Source organism: Perca fluviatilis, chromosome 14, assembly GCF_010015445.1.
Source record: "Perca fluviatilis chromosome 14, GENO_Pfluv_1.0, whole genome shotgun sequence".
In the NCBI taxonomy this organism is placed as follows: Eukaryota; Metazoa; Chordata; class Actinopteri; order Perciformes; family Percidae; genus Perca; species Perca fluviatilis.
Window position 1 is genome coordinate 2,567,251 of NC_053125.1, and position 20,739 is coordinate 2,587,989.

A 20,739-nucleotide genomic window follows, 5' to 3' on the forward strand; every position below is an offset into this window, starting at 1 on the left:
TAGTGTTGTGGGCAGGACATTAAAGGTGCTCTAAGCAATGTCAATACATCAAACATCTCCTCACTATCCGCTAGCTGCCTGTCCCCTGAACACTGTTTAAAAAAACAAACAAAAAAAACACAGTTTCTGTAGACAGCCCAGGGATGAGGAGGAGGGGGAGGCGAGCTAGCCTCAGTTATGTTCGACAATACTTCGAATGTCAACAAGAAGTGACATCACCCAACATCGCTTAGAGCACCTTTAAGTCAGACTCAGTGGTGAGTGAAACCGAAGCAGAGAGATATACATTTAATTTGTTTAATTCATTAACTTTATCCGTTATCAGGCAAATAAAAACGCAGATACAGCAAACTGCCAAAAAACTGCCCAATAAATCGGCCAGGGCGTTGGTCTATCCCTAATCTCAAGGTAATACAAAATAAGCGCATAGCACAGCACCGTAATAAATATCGTAAACATCAATGTGACTGTACTAGGATGCGACATCGACAACATAATAAACCAGGATTAGCTTCTGAATGTAAAGGGCCTCTGGTTTGAGAGGTTAGAAGTCCCACCGGATAAAAACACTAAAATAACAAAGTGCTAATTAAATTTCTTTTTCTTGCTCCCTTAGAAGTTGGCTTTCATTTTGTACAAACACCAGAGCCAGCCAGCCAGCCAGCCACACACACACACACACACACACACCTCATTTTCCCCTTCAGGTGAGAGGCTCAGGCTCAGCGAAGGCATTCAGCCAAAGCAATCTGAGCATGGAATCAATCATGGACTCCCTTTCTATAAACATCTACCCTGCTCTCTTTCTACTATCTTTTCATCGCTCATGTTCTTCCCTCACCTCTGGAACCACAGGCTCTCATTCAAGCTTCCAATTCCTCACCATATTGGAGGACAGGCTATGAATGGAGATTCTGTTGCATCACTGAACCATCGAGAGAAGAGAGATTATCTTTTTACTTGTTTCATCGTTCTTAAGGTCTCTAGTCTTTTCTTAGAAAACCACATGTACTCTTCCCCCCAGTGTTGCTTTTCTTCATGCAGCTGTTAATGCTGTGAGGAAAGCCCCTGCTTCCCCCATGAGACGCTGCATCTGCTGCCGCTGTGCAATCGCTCGCCATCACTGTGTGCCTTTTCAAGCCTATCTCCTTTTGTTTGAGCATTTGTGTGTTGTGCGCTCTCCTGTCTCGCATGGGGATTTATCAGCAATGCAACATCCCGACAGCGGGGCCTAGGCCTGCACAGATGGGAGAAAATAAAAGAATCCATGCCTTCACTTCCTGGACAGACGATAGATTTAAAAAATAAAAATAATAAATAAGTACTTGGGAGGAGAGAACAAGAAAAATAAATAAATAAAAAGATTCTCAATTCTGCCACCACTGGCTTGTGTTTCCATGTGAAAGACAGCGCTGTGAGTCATATACAGCTCATCAAAAGTCAGAAAATGAGTCACAAAAGTAGCTCCCTCCTTCATGCTGGTTTCACTTTGATGACTGAAGTTACAAAATGGAAAGAGAAAGTGAATTTAAAGGGTGCAGGAGTACGATGTGGTCAGCATAGTCGCCACCATTCGAAACCTGACCACGTCCTGCTATAACAGACACAACTTGGAGCCAAATGACAGCGCGAGAAGGAATATGCGGCCAAAAAAATAAAAATAAAAATAAATAAAAGGGGAAGTAGGTTTGAGGGGGTGACAGGGCTATAAAGAGGAACGGTTTTAAGCAAAGATCATGCCGTCTACCCAACAGACCGAACACCGGAACATGATGCAAAAGGCCACATTACAGGGCATGTACTCACCCCTGGCAGACAACTTCTTGGTGTTGATTATCTTGGCAGCGTACTCCTGCCCTGTGGAAATCTTCAGGCACCGTCTCACCACAGAGAAAGCCCCCCTACAGAAGAGTTAGGCATCAGTCACCGTTTGGCAAGATTTTCAGCCATCAAAATACCACTTTTAAAAAAGGGTCATTTCGGTATTTTTCAACCTGGATCCTATTCCCCCATGCATTGGTGTTTAAGTAACTAATGTGAAACAAAAAAAATTTGAAATTGGTCCAGTATTGAGCGAGAATGAATGTAACCGGCAGTCTCGATCCGGCCACACAGCAATGTAACCCTAAAGGGCAATTGCACATCGCCAGTTCCGTCCACTAAAGGTTCGGCTGTTGCCGCCGATAGGCTCAGATTATTACTCTAAGAGTCCGACAGGATCCTTACAGAGATAGAGTAAGATCCTTTTTGTTTAACATGAAACAGCCCTGAAATCGCCACCAGACTCCATGTAAATAATCAGGACTTTTAGTGTGTATAGAGCCAGCATATCTCCACCAGACTCCATGTAAATAATCAGGACTTTTAGTGTGTATAGAGCCAGCATATCTCCACCAGACTCCATGTAAATAATCAGGACTTTTAGTGTGTATAGAGCCAGCATATCTCCACCAGACTCCATGTAAATAATCAGGACTTTTAGCGTGTATAGAGCCAGCATATCTCCACCAGACTCCATGTAAATAATCAGGACTTTTAGTGTGTATAGAGCCAGCATATCTCCACCAGACTCCATGTAAATAATCAGGACTTTTAGTGTGTATAGAGCCAGCATATCTCCACCAGACTCCATGTAAATAATCAGGACTTTTAGTGTGTATAGAGCCAGCATATCGCCACCAGACTCCATGTAAATAATCAGGACTTTTAGTGTGTATAGAGCCAGCATATCTCCACCAGACTCCATGTAAATAATCAGGACTTTTAGCGTGTATAGAGCCAGCATATCTCCACCAGACTCCATGTAAATAATCAGGACTTTTAGCGTGTATAGAGCCAGCATATCTCCACCAGACTCCATGTAAATAATCAGGACTTTTAGTGTGTATAGAGCCAGCATATCTCCACCAGACTCCATGTAAATAATCAGGACTTTTAGTGTGTATAGAGCCAGCATATCTCCACCAGACTCCATGTAAATAATCAGGACTTTTAGCGTGTATTGAGCCAGCATATCTCCACATGTAAATGGGTGAATTAAGGGTTTCTGTCAACCAAACCAGAGTGGTGATTGTTGGAACAGTGGAAAGATGAACCAAGACGGCTTTTGATAGTTTAATTTTGTTTGTTGAGTTTGAATTAAGTGCGTTTTACGATGATAAAATTACTGTTTATTTGAATCGAGTCTGGCGATTTTGCGATAGCAATTTCGGAGCCGTGTGATTTTAAACTAAAAGGATCTTACTCTTTAACGAAAAGGTCTATCTCTGTAGGGATCTTTTCCATAATGTTGTCAGACACTTGGAATAATAATCTGAGTCGGTCAGCAGCAAAAACTCAACTTTTAGTTAACGGAAATTGAACGTGCGCAATTCCCCCATTAACGTTACACTGAGTAAGTTTACATGCACACCAATATTCCACTATTACTCTGAATAAGACCATATTAAGAATTTGATCCGGGTCATGTAAACAGCATATTCCAGTTGGATATTCCAAATAAGGCCTTTTTTTCCCCCAAAATAGCATTTTCCGATTAAGACATATGGGATATTCCGGTATTATTTGGGTTTTAGAAGCATTCTTTGGACATGTAGTGCACTCGGAATATGCGTCTCAAGCGGGGTTTTTAACCGCAGACTTATGGTCAACTCTGTGCGTTGCTATGGTTTCTGTACACAAACCAACAAGCCTACATGGCTACATGTAAACGGGAATATTCACTTTCATTAGCCATGTAAACAGCTTAGTCGGAATATTGTCTTTTTCGGAATAAGGGCAAAAAAACAGAATATTATGTGCATGTAAACGTAGTCATTGTAGCTTGTTTCGCCACTGCAGCGGTCTTACTTGCTACTGGACCAATTCCAAAGATTGCTGTCTCCATCAGTCACTTAGACACAAAAACATAGACAAACTGGGTAACAATGTTAGCTTTAACAGACAGAATAACATTAAATTGTAAATTCTTGAATTACAGGAGCCATTTTTTTTTTTCACATTCTCAGACACTCCTCAAAGACTCTCGTAATCACAGTTAAATGTACAGATCATGCTCATCGCTCCTCTTGACGCATTTTATTTTGGTCTGCCTCTACATTTTGTGTATTTGTTGCATTTACCAGGGGCGGTTATAATCTGCATCAAAGCACTCTTCGGAACACATAGTGAAAGGGACACATTTCAGCTCTTCTTCTGAAGTCGGACCAATTCAGCTCACCTTGCTATACACCCACTCCTAAGGGCTTACTTTCAATAGGTGCGCATTTCAAAAAGGTATGCAGCTGGAATGGAAATGACTATGTGCATAGTGCCATTGCAAGAATTTTCCTTTGAGGCACACATTCAACAAAATCCCGATAGCCTACAGAAGTAGTATTTCTATCTACGATTTGATACCCAAACTTCCAAACATTCCTGGAGACAGAGCAGAGCAAAAAATGATGTAACAGCTGCCTGGTATTCAGTCAGTGTGATAAATGATTGATAGGAGGACTAGGTCAGCTCACAGTACTCCCTGGGATTTCTCTTGTCAAATCAGTTTGCTGACAGCTTTGGGATTGATCTTTGCTCTTCACTACAAAAGACAACCACTACATGACTGAACCTAAAGCCAGGTCAAACCGGTGAGCAACACCTTCCCAGAGCTAACTAAAGACCGTGTTTACCGGTGTTTTATTTATATATCATTTATATAGGGTAGCCTATGTGTAACAGTAGGTTATAGGCCTACGCTTTGGAGTTGTTGTTTTTTTTACATTGTGCAGAAAACCTAGCCTACAGTTGTTGACATTGTAGGAGAAGCCAAATTGCTGCAAGTTTGAATGCACCGGGGTGTGTGTGTGTGTGTGTGTGGTACCAGTACAGGCACACCACTGAGGAATTTCAACGCTTCGCATTTTGCAAAAAGGGCGGAAACTTATTGTGAACACACATTCCAAATTACTGAGAAACATTTAGATAGAGAGATATAGAGATATATATATATATATATATATATATATATATATATATATATATATATAATATATATATCTATCTATCTATCTATCTATCTATCTATCTATCTATCTATCTATCTATCGAGAGATATATAGATATCTATCTATCTATCTATCTATCTATCTATCTATCTATCTATCTATCGAGAGATATATAGATATCTATCTATCTATCTATCTATCTATCTATCTATCTATAAAGAAAAAAAGAATGCTGTCATGTCTCGTTTAAGGTGGACTTTATTTGACTGCAGCGGACTGAGAGCGACACAGGTGACATGTCTCCGCTGGCCTGCGCTGCTAAAGACACAACACCGAATTCCATCCACATTTCTGATTGTTTGAACATGCCCGGCACGTAGCCAGAGGTAGGCTGCTGTTAGAACATCATTTAAGATTATTGGTATATTATGATGTGCCCCATTATTCTATTCGGCATGCATTCCATGGCACTCAGTCGCTTTTTCTTTTCTTAAAATTCAACTTTTAGAATTGTTCATTATTGAAGCATTAGCCTGCTCCTCCAAAATACAGGTTTAACGCCCATTAAATATAATGGGCGTTAACCAGCAGGGACAACCGATTCAAAAAGTTGAGATAAGCACGAGAGCATAGGACTTATAAAACATAAAAGCCCGGGATTTAATACAGAGTCTTTAATACTGTTTCACGCTGGTGCTCTTATAGTAAACAAAGTAGGCGAAATAAAGAAATGGGAGTTGGCGTGACGTCCTGCCCACCCACCCCCCCCGCGCTAACTAAACATGTTAACAGGTAGGCTAGGCGGAGGTCTCTCGCAGAGCTGTCGACGATAGTAAAAGGCACATGGCAGTTAAGCTTCACTTTAACTTTCGAAGAAAATATTTGTGAAATGAAGAGAACTTACTTGCCCAGCTCCTCGTACAGCTGGTACTCATCGGTAAACCTGGTGCACGTCGTTGCAGCCATGTTAAGGTGAGCGGAGAGCAACTTGCAAACTGAACGCCCGAGTGAGTCGCTTTAAAAACACTCCACAAAATCCTTTCTCCTTTGGGTCCCAAAGTGCCACTTGTAGCGTTTCGGCGGAGAAAATAAAAGCAAAGGTAGGAATTATTTAATAGCCTAATGACTCCTGAAAGGTGTAACGTTAAAAAGGTAAAAAGCTCGGCGTCGCTCCTCCCGGCTCCTGTTCGCAGACCCCGGTTCCTTCTGGAGCTGACAGGGGAAGTCGCGACCTGCTGTTGGGTTTGCCTGACACTGACACTGGGTTAGCTGATCGCAGCCAAGGCAGACTTTATATACGATATCGCTTATCCGGTGGTTTCATTTCAAAATAAAACTCCAATTAACGCATTTTAATTCTGTTGCTCTTGTAATTGTATTGCCATATATTTAAGGGAAACACTGAATTGTCAATGATATTTTCAACACAATTTTTGGTCCTGTTTTTCGTTCATTCTAAACCAAATATAGATTGTATGTCCTTTAAAATGATTCCCCCCTCCAATGTAATTTGTTTTTATCTTTCTTTGTGTTTTCTTGTAAAGCCCATCCCAGGGTTGTTTTTTTTCACGTGGACCTGGGAAATGTAAACCATCTTCTGTATATAATGTTAGCAATAGCTTCTAACAGGCTAGTGGCTTTATGATCAGCACTTCGGTATTCATTATGATCCAACTACAGAACTACAAAAAATTTTATGTTCCACCGTGATACAAGATCTTTTATTTAAAGTTTAAAAAAAAGCATTTTTCTTAATTTTTTTTTTTTAAAACCTGTCAAGGTGATAAGGATAGTTCAAAAACGGTAAAAAGGCAGACGGAAAATACGTTTGCATCAAGGGTATAATCAAGAGGACGAATTGTTAAAAAATACCCCTTTTAATTAGTTTGATCTTGTCAAACTGAACGACTACCTGGAACTTGCAGCCTACGCCACAATGTATATATACATTGTATTCAATTCAAGGAAAACAACTTGATTTGAAAAATCATGTTATTTTATGGTCGCTATTTCTACAATGTGGCAGACATTAATCTTTCACTTTATTTTGGAGGTAAAATAACTTAACATCCGTTTTATTTCTTGTATGCGGTGTCTAGCTTGATAAAGCTGAATTCCTTCTCAGCGCTTCCTCGTTAAAAATGCTACGCAAGGGCTCCATCTAGAGGCAGCAGGGGGGCCACACCATACAGAGCCTCTAGAACCCATGAACAAGGACTGCTGGTTTTGTCTTAATGTGATCCACATAATAAAGTTAAAAGTAGGTCTATCTAATTGACAAAGAAACTCTAGGCTTGACTGTTTTCCTACAAGAATTACCATGGAAACAACCATTTCAGACGGTTAAATTAAAACTGTGGGCTACTGTTTTAATATGTATATTGCCTATATGCAGTGGTGGAATGTAACTAAGTACATTTACTCAAGTAACTACTGTACCAAAGTCCAAATGTTGAGGTACTTGTACTTTACTTGAGTCTTTTCTTTTCATGCCACTTTCTACTTCTACTCCGCTACATTTCAGAGAGAAATATTGTACTTTTTACTCCACTACATTCATCTGGTACAGCTTTAGTTACTAGTTACTTTACAGATTAAGATTCCTGCACACAAAACACATGTAGTTTATAAAATCTGATGTTTTATTATAAATGAAACTACCCAAAAAAGTGTAGGCCTACAAGTCCAGCTGAAATGATTAGACCATTGAACACTTAGTTGATTGAAAGAACTGTTTTTGATAGTTTCTAGTTTCTAAAATGGGAGGCTTGTTCTACAATGAGTACTTTTACTTTTACTTTTCATACGTACATTTTCCTGATGATACTTACATACTTTTACTTATGGAATTTTTTTTGTGCCTTTAATTACAAGCACATCTTGTCAAGAAGTGTCATCTCAAAGGTAAAACTTAAAACCTGCAAACAAAAATGTGTGTAATCTATTGGTCTATTATTTGTTTGATATGATGTCCTGTTGTTTACAGTTCCCTCTGCTTCTTTCTCAATGATCAGTCTTTTGCTCTCTCCATCCCGTTTGCGGTTGTGCTCCCAGCTTTCTCCTTTACGCTTCCAAACTCTTTGATTGCAAATCTTGCACAAACCTCTCGCGTGGGCGGCTCTTACAGGGGTAATGAGTTTTTGGAGTAGGGTGGACCAGGGATAGTTGTAACATTTTTTGACATTTCTGTCTGTATCTTGGAGCTCTTTTAAGCCGAGTGTCTGCTGTTAAATGGTGTGGCTGTTATCTCTGCAACCCAAACAGAAAATGCATGTTTTACTCTCAAACACAAGGAGGAAAATGTTACAATTTACCCCACGGTCCGGGTTAGTTGTACCATGCCCTGGGGTGAAATGTCATGAAATTAGGATTATAACAAAAACTTGATATTAAAACTTTCATTCGACATTTAAATGACTTTTTAATATATTTGTGTGTGTATGTGTTGAGAGGCACGCCTCGGTCCGTCTTTCTTTTTTCCAAGACTGAAATTTAAAGAAAAAAAAACATGAATACAACCAAAATTTAGCTTGGGGTAGGTTGTAACATTTTGTATCCCAGACTCTTGTTACAACTAACCCAGACTATTGTCGCCACGAACTTGCTTAATTAACAGCTAAAACGTTAGCACTAACAACCTGCATGAAAGATATCCATATAGACACACAATAAACATGATTTAAGTTTGTGGAATTTAACAACAATAAATGAGGAAAAAAAAATCTGTCTGTCACAGGGGGCTGCTTCTTCACATGTGTATTAAGGACTAAACAGAGCATGTTTAGAGTGAGTCAGGTGATTTGAAACTTGTTCCTGATTGGAGAAATTGGACGTTAATAAAGTGTAAGTATTAATCATATATAATGTCTGTGATCTACGTTGCTGGCATGGTTACTAGACGTTTGTTGTTTCGTTGGTTTAAGTTACTAGTAAAGCTGTGTAAGTTAGCTTCGCGTGCTATTTCACAGAATAAACCTGTAATTTACCATAAACCAGGGGTGTCAAACTCATATTTCAATGAGTGGTTTTGCTTCTTACTGGATTTGTATTAAGGTTTTAACGGAAGGAATGTAAAAGTCCACTTGTGTGTGAGTGTGTCCACATCTCACATCTCTGATTTTATTTTTTTAATTACTTACTATATATTAGGTCAGACATTAAACGTACAATATGTAACTTTCTGCCGCTAGGGGTCTCTCAACCAAAACAATGGACGGTAAAACTGGACTTTTGATGACATTGGGAAGTTGCGTGGAATTATGGGAGTTTTTAGTGTTAAACACCTTCGCTGCCGGGTTAGAATGCATCAGTTCACGGACGAGTTTATCCATTCAAGTTTATTCACGTTACGTTTAGTAATATCTATTCATGTTATTCTAATAAAATAGCTGCAGTTTCCCCAACATAATTACATTTTTCTCGATTAGATTTTTATTTGTAGCTGACCAGTTAGCTAGCTAGTGAGCCAGCAAGCTAACCGTAGCCAGCAGCTAAAACACAAAATATTTCACATATCAGTGTCACCTTTTGGATGGTTTCAACACCGGGGCGGACGGGGTTTGTTGTAACGCTAGCTAGTTACTCAACGAGGCTGAGAGACGGGTGTGGGTGGGGATTGTCGGGGAAATCTTCGTGATGGCGAGGACGTTCGATGCCTGTTGTGCAGCAGCAAAACATCTCCCAGCTGCCCGGAATTATCTCCCCTTCACTTTTCAGTAATCTTAACTTTTCGTTTTGGTGCTTAACCCACCTTTTGTCGGGTTAATTTAGCTAACCGTAAAGACCTCTAAATGCGAAGGGGGGAGAAATTCGGCAGGGAGGAGATTTTCGGCACATACACCGGTAGTGCTACGGAGATGTAGCTAACGCTATGGATGACCGCTGTTGTGACTCGGTGCTGGGTCTGATATGGTCCGTTTCCCGACATTTAATTAAACTGCCGTTAGCGTCGTAAGCACCAGGCACTGGAGATAAGTTCTGGCCGGGGGTTGCTGTAATGAAAGTAGCTGGCCGATAGCTGACTGGGGGCTAACGGTAACTAGCTAGCTAGCTATATGTCCCGGGGCTGTAGTCAGCTGTCATCCCGACTGAGTCTCTCTGCGCCGGGGGAGTGAGGCAGACAGACCAGGGTGTGCTAGCTGGCTAAATTAGCATTAGATTAATCGTCTATCTATACAGCTAACGTTAACGTTACTAGTGCCGTTATTCGTGGGGTTAGCCCAGTCCTGTTAACTGTGTCATACTAAAAATAACTTTATTAGCGTGTTGAACGATGTTGTAACCTCATAATGTTACCCACAAAGCATTAGCATCAACGTGAGCTAGCTACTTGCCAACCAGCACATTGTAGTAACGTTAAGCTGGTATCAATATTGAACTTTCAAAATAAATAAAGTCTCTGTGGTATTACTGTGATAAAAAGTGGGATGTTATTAATAACAAAATGATGCTGTACGGCAAAAAAGCAGTATTACGGTTACAAGTATTTTTTTTCTGTGACATTGTATGATTTACAATTACTCCTGAACATATCATCTTGGTGCCAGTGTTCTGACGGAAGTTAGAATAACTACACAGTGAAAGGTTATATGACGCCACTGACGGGCGACTAAAGGAAACGTGCCGTGTCTGAAAATAAAATAACTGATTTCTCTGGGTTTGACATTTTGTGAAAACATTTGGGATAGTGTAAGAAAACAACTCATAAAAATATATAACATAGGTATGGTCGTTTTTAGACATTTTAAAGCAGAAATGTTACATATTGTACCTTTAACAGGAAAGCTAACAGCTAATTAATGTAACTGGGTCGTGGTGTCACGGAAGGCTTGTGTCATGTGGACGCGCCGACAGTTTTGTTGTCAGTACCTAGAATTCCTCGTGGGGGCGACAGAAACTACGCACTATAGTTTTAACCGATCAAATAAACCCTTTAAAAGACTATCATTAAAAACAAAGAAACCCTCAAAAATATTTACATTACAGAAGCAGTTAAAAAAACATGTATCTATAATCTGATCTAATCCTAAAAGTGGTATCAAATAAATCATTGGCTGCTTCCTCTTGATTGCAGTTTGTTTGTTTGATCCGCACCAAACCAACCGGACTATCAGACCAAATGCTCCAGGGTATTTAAACGGACCAAACGAGGCAGGTGTGAAAGAAACCTGAGTGTCATGGATTGTGTGTGTGTGTGTGTGTGTGTGTGTGTGTGTGTGTGTGTGTGTGTGTGTGTGTGTGTGTTGACCATCCACACCATCATTAGTTCCCAGTTAGAGAGAGATTGAGAGATGGTCGTCTGTGAACAGTACAGTTCACTCTGCTCATTGAGCATTTAAGACGAGGAACGACTGAATGGCTGCATGGTATTACAGAAAATAACCAGCTAAATATATCTGCAGCAGCATCATCACCATGACAACGAGCTATTTATAGAAGGAGCTGAAGTGAGTCAAAAGCATGGATTCTCCTGTCATTTAGCTGACACTTTTTATCCAAAGCAACTTACAATTGCTACATATGTCAGAGGTCGCATAACTCTGGAGCAACTATGGGTTAAGTGTGTTAAGTGCCTTGCTCAGGGACACTTTGGTTGATGTATCGCAGTGGGAATTGAATCCAAATCTCCCACACCAAAGGCATGTGTCATATCCACTGCGCCATCACCACCCCTCTAGTGTCACATATATCCACAGCTTTTCTCAGCTCCTTCCCTCCAGTTTGGTTGACTAGTGCAGTGCCTGTTCAAAATATGTCTGTTTGGAACAGGCCGATTGCTGGGCCTGTGGTATCGCTGCTCGAAGCTTTCTCCACAACCATGGTACCCCAAAATTACTTACAGAAGGACGCCAAAGCAATTAATATGCAACCCCACTGTATGGCATACTTGTTTTGTACTACAAAACATTGTACTACATTTACCTGACAGAGAATGTTGCAGATTCAGAATTTACTCACGAAATCTCACAATTAAAATGTGGAGTTGTCACAGACATTTGCATGGATTACACTCTCAAGCTTTTTTCCTCATCCTTTATTGTGCAGTTGTTTAGTTTAATTCACAGTTTATTAATATCCAATATCCAGTGCTGACCAAACTGCTCCCAATTCCAAACCTCAAGTTCATTTGGTACCCAGGAAATAAGTGAAGTAGATTGGATGAACGGTTCATGAGACAGACTTATAGGCTATTTTAGTGTAAAACATTACAAATGTTTTTATGAAAAGAACTATACAAATATAAACAGTAGCCTATATTATGTACATACAAACACACTATTATTAATGCGTGGATAAGCTCTTCATCCAAATCCGTAGGTTGAAAACCATCCCCCCTGCATCCACCTGAATGAAATATTTTCTCTGATTTAGAGACCCACATGGACACTTCACTGTCCCTCGGCAGTCTCTGCAGGCTGCGTTGCTTTTTAAATGATGTATTGTACTAAGTATGAGTGTTTTCCCTAACGATTTACTTTAATGATTAGAGAGGCTGCTTGTAAATGTATCCATGCACACGGTAATGTCGCTGTAGGTGACATCGTCGGACAGAAAAACTAACTGTAGTTAAACTTGACAGAGGAAGCAGAACTAGACTTTTAGTTTCTCCAGACGCACAAACATATTAACCACCCGACAGCAGCTCTGCTATGTTCAAATTTTAGAGAACGATATTATTTCCCTCGCCAATTGTGTATCATTTCACCCACTTGCCCGATCCGTAGATCAACCACGGGACCGTGGATATATTATCTCTCTCTTTCTCCCCTTTTCTCTCTGTCACAACTCTTTGTTTTACATGCCCAAGTGAAAAGACTTCCGCAGACGATACATCAGTGTATTCTTGATTATAGCTCCTCCGGGGAGCCTCCTCGCTCCTCGATGTGCATTTAAGGAATTGGGACGTCCTTTAACCTGACGCGCTGAGAATGATTTCCGGGTCACAAGCCTGAGGATCGAGGAGTCGAGGAGGTACAAATTTGGGTATTGGGAAAGGCCTCAGGAATGAAGCTAGGGGAAGAAAAAAAACAGAGATCACCAAAAGAACATAGAAAATATAACCATGGACGAGGAACGAGAACAATACAGCAAAACAGGAAACGGAGAACAAATAACAGGGAAACAATAAGTAAATAATAAATGAGTCCAAAGCATGGATTCTCCTGCCCTCGGCTGCCCTTTAGTGTCACATACATCCACAGGTTTTCTCAATAAAATAAATACAACTGACAACCATGACACTGTCACATTTTGCACGATACATATTGATATATGTAACATTATATACAGTAGAATGTGTAACCATATCCTAAATGACTTTATGTTAACTAAATGATCAAACTGAGTCAAGCTCCACAGCTCATTTTGTCCCACGGTAAGGGTCAATGTCTTGCTAACCTTTTTATTTCTGTATTTTCTATACTGAGTAGGACAATATAGTCCTTTTTATTAGTTTTGTCCCACAGAGTTTATTTACATTGAAGGTATCCAGGATGTATCCTTCAAAAAAGGCATAAAGATGAATTTACTTTATTTTTGTGTCCAAATGGCCATCTGCTCCTCATAAAGGCTGTTAAGAGATTAGAGATTGTATTGTCCCGAAGGAAATATACGCTCATACCCATACAGTATCTGCTGTTTAGGAGATTTAACACAACATGGGACATACATACAAACAGTACATAGACTGTTACCCATTGGACATACTTATATTGCATGCACAGACTGCCACCCGTCAATAGAATTGCACCCTGCCCATTTTACAACACATCTAAATAGTGCACATAATACTGTATGTGCAATAAGGGTAAGCACCCTCATCAACAAAAAGTTGTGATAAAAATAGAAATGCACATACTGTATGTAAGTTAAGTTAAGATGAAAGCAGCATGTCAGGGGTCAGGCTGTTAGGGCGGAGCTAGGGAACCCAAGCGATGGACACAGGGCGGGACAGGAGGTATCACGCTCACAGGAATGTTGGACCCACAAATGCACAACTCTCAGGTCCAGCACACCTGACTCTGCGTGAGTAAGCAGCCACAGCCTCACTGAGAAGCTGTGTTTGAAAACGTTCCCTTTTACGCGGGGAACAGAACAGACTCAACGCAGAGCTCACAGCAAGTTGGTTTATTAGGATTTAGGGGAAAAGGGGGAGTGGGGAGGCAGACGCCAGGAATGGGGAAGCAGCTAAGGGGAGGATAGAGAAATTGGAGGGCGAGGATACTCAGGGGAGGATACTCAGGGGAGCCGTGGGAGAGGCACTGGGGCTGGAGCGAGAGGAGGCTGGATTCTCAGGGGAGCGCGGGGAAGCCGTACTGGAGAGCAGAGGAAGCGAGGAGAGGCTGAAGCAGGGTGCCGAGGGAGGGGGTCCGTGGGGGGAAACCAGCTGACTGGAGATGACGGTCGGAGAGAGAGATGGAGATGGTGATGATGACTGAGGAAAGCGACACAAAAGGTAAGTGAGTGTTAGGCAGCAGATAAGAAAACAACAAGGATTTCAGAGAGTGTTTGCTTAGAGTTTCACCAGGATGACTGGAGCAACGATCAAACGGAGATGGTCTGTTGAGCAGGGGTAGAAATACTGGTCTTGATTGCAGATGAGAGGCAGGTGTGCGCAGCGGGAGAAGGTGATGATGGGATGGTAACCAGGTGCGCTCAATCAACTGGCAGCAGCAGTGGGAGGGGGAGAGTAGAGTAGGCACAGAGAGAGGCAGGCCAACAGAAAAACACAGAGGAGAGGAAACCAACCGAGAAAAAAAATAGAGAATAGTAAACAAAACAGAAAATTCACAGCCAGCCGACCCCAACCATCACAGTACCCCCTCCTCAGCGGACCGCCAGGCTTGTCCGGGTGGGCCCTGTAGAAGTCTTTCAGAAGGGATTTATCGAGGATCTGACTGGCGGGAATCCACGAGCGTTCCCCCGGGCCATAGTCGGCCCAGTCCACAAGGTACCGGTAACCCTGACCTCTACGTCGCACATCCAAGAGGCGGCGTACCGTATAGGCCGGGTGGCCTCGATTATCCGTGGAGGAGGGGGTACTGCCCCTGGGGCGGAGAGAGGACTGGTGGAGACCGGCTTGAGTTGAGAAACGTGGAAGACCGGGTGGATCTTGAGATGCGGGGGGAGCTTGAGTCTGATGGCGGTGGGATTCAGCACCGCCTCGATGGGGTATGGGCCCACAAACCGGGGTGCAAGCTTCTTAGAGGAGGTCTGAAGCAGGAGGTCCTGGGAGGAGAGCCACACCCTCTGGCCCGGCTGGTAAACGGGAGCAGGTCTCCGATGGCGGTCAGCCAAGCGTTTGTTTCGGGAAGCCGTGCACTGAAGGGCTGCCCTGGCCTCCCTCCACACTCGTCTGCACCGCCGAAGGTGGGACTGGACTGATGGAACCGCCACCTCCTCCTCCAGGGGAAAAGGGGTGGCTGAAAACCCATGAATGGGGACATCCCAGTGGCAGCGCTGATGAGGGTCTTGTGTGCGTATTCAATCCAAGGGAGGTGGGAGCTCCACGAGGAGGGGATATGGTACGCCACACACCTGAGAGCCGCCCCCAGATCCTGGTTTGCCCACTCGGTCTGCCCATTGGTCTGAGGGTGATAGCCGGAGGACAGGCTAACTGTAGCGCCGAGGGCTTGACAGAAGGATTTCCATACCTGGGATGTGAACTGGGGTCCCCGGTCTGAGACGATGTCCTGGGGGATCACGTGGAGGCGGAAGACATGGTGGACCAGGAAGCAGGCGGTTTCCATGGACGTGGGCAGCTTGGGCAGAGGAATGAAGTGGACTGATTTGGAGAACCGGTCTACAACGGTGAGTATGACGGTGTTCCCTTGGGAGTTAGGCAGACCGGTAACAAAGTCCAGGGCGATGTGGAACCAGGGCCGACCGGGGACTGGGAGGGGGCGGAGCAGACCGGTGGGAAGGCTTGGCGCGGGCGCACACCTCACAAGCTGCTACTAAGTCCCGGCAGTCCTTCTCAGCGGTGGGCCACCAGAACCGTTGGCGGAGCAGGAACAGGGTTCTGGTCGCATCCGGGTGGCAGCTGAATCTGGAGGCATGCGCCCACTGGAGGACCTGGGAGCAGACACTTGGAGGGACGTAGAGGTGATTGGAGGGGTCGGTACCAGGGTCGGGGTCCATGGATTGGGCACGGCAGACGGCGGACTCCACTTCCCATACCAGTGAGGTGACGAGGCAGGAATGAGGAAGAATGAGGTCTGGCTGGTCCACTGGGTCATCGGGAGAATGGAGAAAGGACAGGGCATCAGGTTTTGTGTTGCGGGATCCGGGGCGATAGGACAGGGTGAAGTTGAACCTGGTGAAGAACAGGGCCCACCTAGCCTGGCAGGAGTTCAGTCTCTGGGCGGTGTGGAGGTAGGAAAGATATTTATGATCTGTCCTGACTAGGAAGGGTTGTTGGGCACCCTCCAGCCAGTGCCTCCATTCCTCGAAGGCCAGCTTGATGGCCAGCAGCTCACGGTCCCCCACGCTATACCTCTGCTCGGTGGGAGTCAGGCGGCAGGAGAAGAAGGCACAGGGATGACGTTTTTGGTCAGCAGGGGAGCGCTGGGACAGGGTGGCCCCAACGCCCACGTCTGAGGCGTCTACCTCCGCCAAAAACTGAAGGGAAGGGTCAGGGTTAGTGAGAATGGGGGCAGAGGTGAACCGGGACTTGAGAAGGGAGAAGGCTGCAGTGGCCTCCGGAGACCTAACGAAGGGGACAGAAGGGGAAGTGAGACGGGTGAGAAGAGCAGCTAAGGAACTATAATTACGAATGAACCAGCGGTAAAAGTTGGCAAACCCCAAAAAACGCTGTAGCTGCTTAACAGAGGCAGGGGCGGGCCAATCGGCCACGGCTTTAATTTTCGCCGGGTCCGCATGGAGCCGCCCACTCTCAATAATGAAGCCCAGGAATTGTACAGAGGGGACGTGGAACTCGCATTTCTCAGCCTTGACGAATAGCCTGTTGGAAGTCGCTGCAGCACTAAATGGACGTGTTCAGTGTGTTGGACTGGGTCGCGGGAGAAGATCAGAAAATCGTCAAGGTAGACGAACACAAAGCGGTGCAGGAAGTCGCGGAGAACTTCATTGATTAGGGCCTGGAAGACGGTGGGGGCGTTAGTGAGGCTGAAGGGCATAACTAGATATTCATAATGGCCCAGCGGAGTGTTAAACGCGGTCTTCCATTCATCCCCCTCCCGGATCCATACTAGGTGGTAAGCGTTTCTGAGATCCAACTTAGTAAACACCACGGACCGGGAGAGGGACTGGTGCACGGAATCCATCAAGGGGAGTGGATATTTATTCTTCACGGTAATGGAGTTGAGCCCCCGGTAGTCAATACATGGGTGGAGGGTCTTATCTTTTTTAGACACAAAGAAAAAGCCTGCGCCTAATGGGGATGAGGAGGGGCGAATGATACCGGCTGCCTGGGAATCCTTTATGTATTGCTCCATAGCCTCCCTCTCCGGATGCGACAGATTAAACAGGCGACTGGAAGGGAGGGGTGCATCTGGGAGGAGGGCTATGGAGCAGTCGTAGGGGCAGTGGGGGGGTAAGGACAAAGCCTGGTCTTTGCTAAAAACTAGGGCGAGGTCGTGGTACTCAGGGGGGACAAGAGTCAAATCGGGGGGGTCCGGGGGAGCGATAGATTGAGAAGACGCACCGGGGGCTCGAGCTGACAAAAGGCATGAGGAATGACAGGCTGGACTCCAATTTCTGATCTTCCCCCCGCACCCAGTCCATGTTGTTGTTGATGTGGGTGATGAGCCAGGGGAGTCCGAGAACGATGGGTGAGAGTGAGGGGATTAGGTGAAAGGACAGGGACGTGTGGTGGTTACCGGAGGTGAGGAGCCGGAGCGGGGGAGTACAGTGGGTGACAGTGGTCAGCGACTGGCCGTTGAGACCGATGGCATGAAGGGGAGTGTCGAGGGGAATTTGAGGGATAGAAAGCTGTCAAGCGATTTCGATCCAAAAAGTTTTCATCAGCGCCGGAGTCTACCATTGCTCCCAGAGGGAGTGTCACCTCCTGCCAAGACAGGGAGACCTCCAGTAGGAGGCGAGGGTTGGGAGAGGTCCGGTTCGCCAGAGTTCCCACTGCTACTGGCGAGCCGACTCTTTTGGCCGGATGGGGCAGGAGGAAATTAAATGACCGGTGTTACCACAGTAAATACAGACCCCGATGCTCTCGTTCTTCTGGGGAAAGACGGGCGCGACCCAATTGCATTGGAAGGGGGTGCCGGAGGACTGACTGAACGTGGCTGGGAAGGCGAGGGAGCAGATACCCAAGGTGGCGGAGGGCAGGACCGGGAAGAGGGCGAACCGCGGAGCGCGCGCTCTCTCTCCCTCTCCCGGATGTGATTATCTAGGTCAATAGTGATCTCAAAAAGGCTGTCCAGGCTCTCCGGCTCGACCCTAGCGGCTAGAAGAGCCTTCATCCGCTCGCTAAGCCCATTCAGGAACACGCGACAGAGAGACGGACTGTTCCAGTGATCTAGTGGCCAGAATGCGGAAATCAACCGAATACTCCGCGACGCTGCGATTCCCCTGACGGAAAGACATGAAACGGGAATCAGTCTCAGCCCCCTTCACAGGGCGATCAAACACCCTCCTCAGTTCCTCCGCAAAGGCGAAGTATGAGGAGACGAGATCGGGCCGTCCCTCATTCACCGAAGTGTACCACGAGAGGGCCCGGTCGCGGAGCAGCCCGGCAAAAAAAAACGCTGGCCTCGTCAGAGGGCCAGGGTTGTTTTAATTTATTAAAATGATTCATCATCATAAAGAGATCTGCAGGATTGCTTTATAGTACACAACTATGGTGGCCGACAGGGGCAAACGCACTGCAACTTAACAAAACACACGCAAATAGACAAAACACAAGCAAATTGAGAAAACCTCTTCATAAATTTGACAACACATGCGCAGCATTTAGTTAGTTTACACACAACACAACCAAATACAGAAATACGCTGCAAATACTGAAACGATAAAAAAAAAAGCACACAATCCCCGAAAACCAATGCAACAAAAAATACTGCATATTACACAACGGAAGTTCTCCAGGCCTCTAGGGGGAGCGCTAAGTTGAACAGCTTGATTTTCGATCCCACTGAGAGAGAGAGAGAGAGAGAGAGAGAGAGTTCAATCTCAGAACGGTGTGCACCATTGTGAAACGGTGCGCAACTGCTTTGAGATCATAGACTGTAAATGTTAAGTCTATATTTGAGATATGTTTTCTCTTGTTTGGTGGATCTCTAGTTTATTGGCTCAGGTTACAGGTGATACCCAATCAGCAGAGACGGCTGTAAACTCGTGGTAATAAAATGGCAGAGCGCTCTCTTGGGGTCGAAAATCAAGCTGTTCCACTAAGCGCTCCCCCTAGAGACCTGGAGAACTTCCGTTGTGTAATATGCAGCGTTTTTTTGTTGCATTTGTTTTCGGCGATTGTGTGCTTTTCTTTTGCATCGTTTCTGTTTTTGGAGTTTGTGTGCTTTTCTTTTTGCATCGTTTTTGTATTGTATTGTGTATTTGGTTGTGTTGTGTGTATTTGCAGCGCGTTTGCTAAATGTTGCGCATGTGTTGTCAAATTTATGAAGATGTTCTCTTAATGTGCTTGTGTTTTATCTATTTGCATGTGTTTCATTAAGTTGCAGTGTCTTTGCCCCTGTCAGCCACCCTACACAACAGCCAGAGGGCACTGTGCTTCCACTTCAGGTGGCCATGGAAGATGATGGAAGGAGAGAAAAGCTGGTGATAGAAAATAAAAACACAATATGTCTATCTTTTGGAGAAAAGACAAAGATGCCAGGGAAGGGTCACTTAGCAGCTGCTGATATGAGGCCATCAGCTGTTTGTCAGAACAGGGACACCTGACTCTCTGGATACTGAAGACAGCGATGGTTGGCTGCAGCTGCTGCTGGAGGCAAGCTCAGTCTTTAAAGACCATACATTCTCAACCTGGTTGTTGGAAATAGAAAGTATATAAAGCAGGGGTGTCAAACTCATTTTTACTAAGGGCCACACTGGAAAAAGAGGATCACACCAAGGGCCAGACATGTAAAGTTCAGTGACATGCTTTTGTTTCATTGAAAAAGTCAAATATCTTTGACTGTATTACTGCATGTAACTTTTTTTGACATTTTAGTAACTTTTTTTGGTCATTTTTTTAAGTCTGGCACATTTACATGTTGGACTCTGTGCTCATGTTGATTAGGCACAAATGATAAATGATAAATGTAAATTGGGAAAACATCTAATCACGTGGCCCACTTACTGATGCTTTATTAAAATGCTGCATTATAAGCTGTGGTGTACATGGTAATTAGTTAACGGGCTAAAACACTAAACCACTGCAGGACAGTATATAAATAAAACATGACACACAGACATTTCTTTCATTTATTTTAAGTAATTTTTCTCTTTAATGGAGTCTTGTAGAGCAGCAACTTTAGTTTTTTCTCTGAGGCTGTCACTCGATTTTCACTGAAAACGGATTTAAATATTTGTGCTACACTGGCAGACTTTGTCTCGTTTTCTTTAGTTTTATGACTCAATTTAGACAACATAATGTATATTAAGCATTGCAAGTCATACATGCATACAGCCCCAACCCTACTGTTCTAATTCGCATTGTTTCGGACCATAAACATCCCTACCATGTTTTCTAAGAGATGACGGAGATATAGTACATATTAACTAAATGCTATCCATCCAACACAAAAGAAGCAAAGTATACGCAGTGAGTGACACTTTGGCAACA

The 20,739-nt window shown here is 44.0% G+C and overlaps 1 protein-coding gene across 10 annotated transcripts in view; it reads right to left on the reverse strand.

Moving 5' to 3' along the window:
- Positions 1-6,233, reverse strand: part of camk2d1 (calcium/calmodulin-dependent protein kinase (CaM kinase) II delta 1) — a 119,417-nt gene extending 113,184 nt beyond the window's left edge. For all 10 annotated transcript variants that reach the window (XM_039821762.1, XM_039821757.1, XM_039821763.1 and 7 more), the window contains exons 1-2: positions 5,887-6,233; positions 1,807-1,901 (exon numbers count right to left, since the gene is read on the reverse strand). In XM_039821762.1, the coding sequence (XP_039677696.1) occupies positions 1,807-1,901; positions 5,887-5,948 (157 nt within the window). In that variant the 5' untranslated portion in view covers positions 5,949-6,233. The remainder of the gene's footprint in view (positions 1-1,806; positions 1,902-5,886) is intronic.
- Between the last annotated feature and the right edge of the window lie 14,506 nt (positions 6,234-20,739).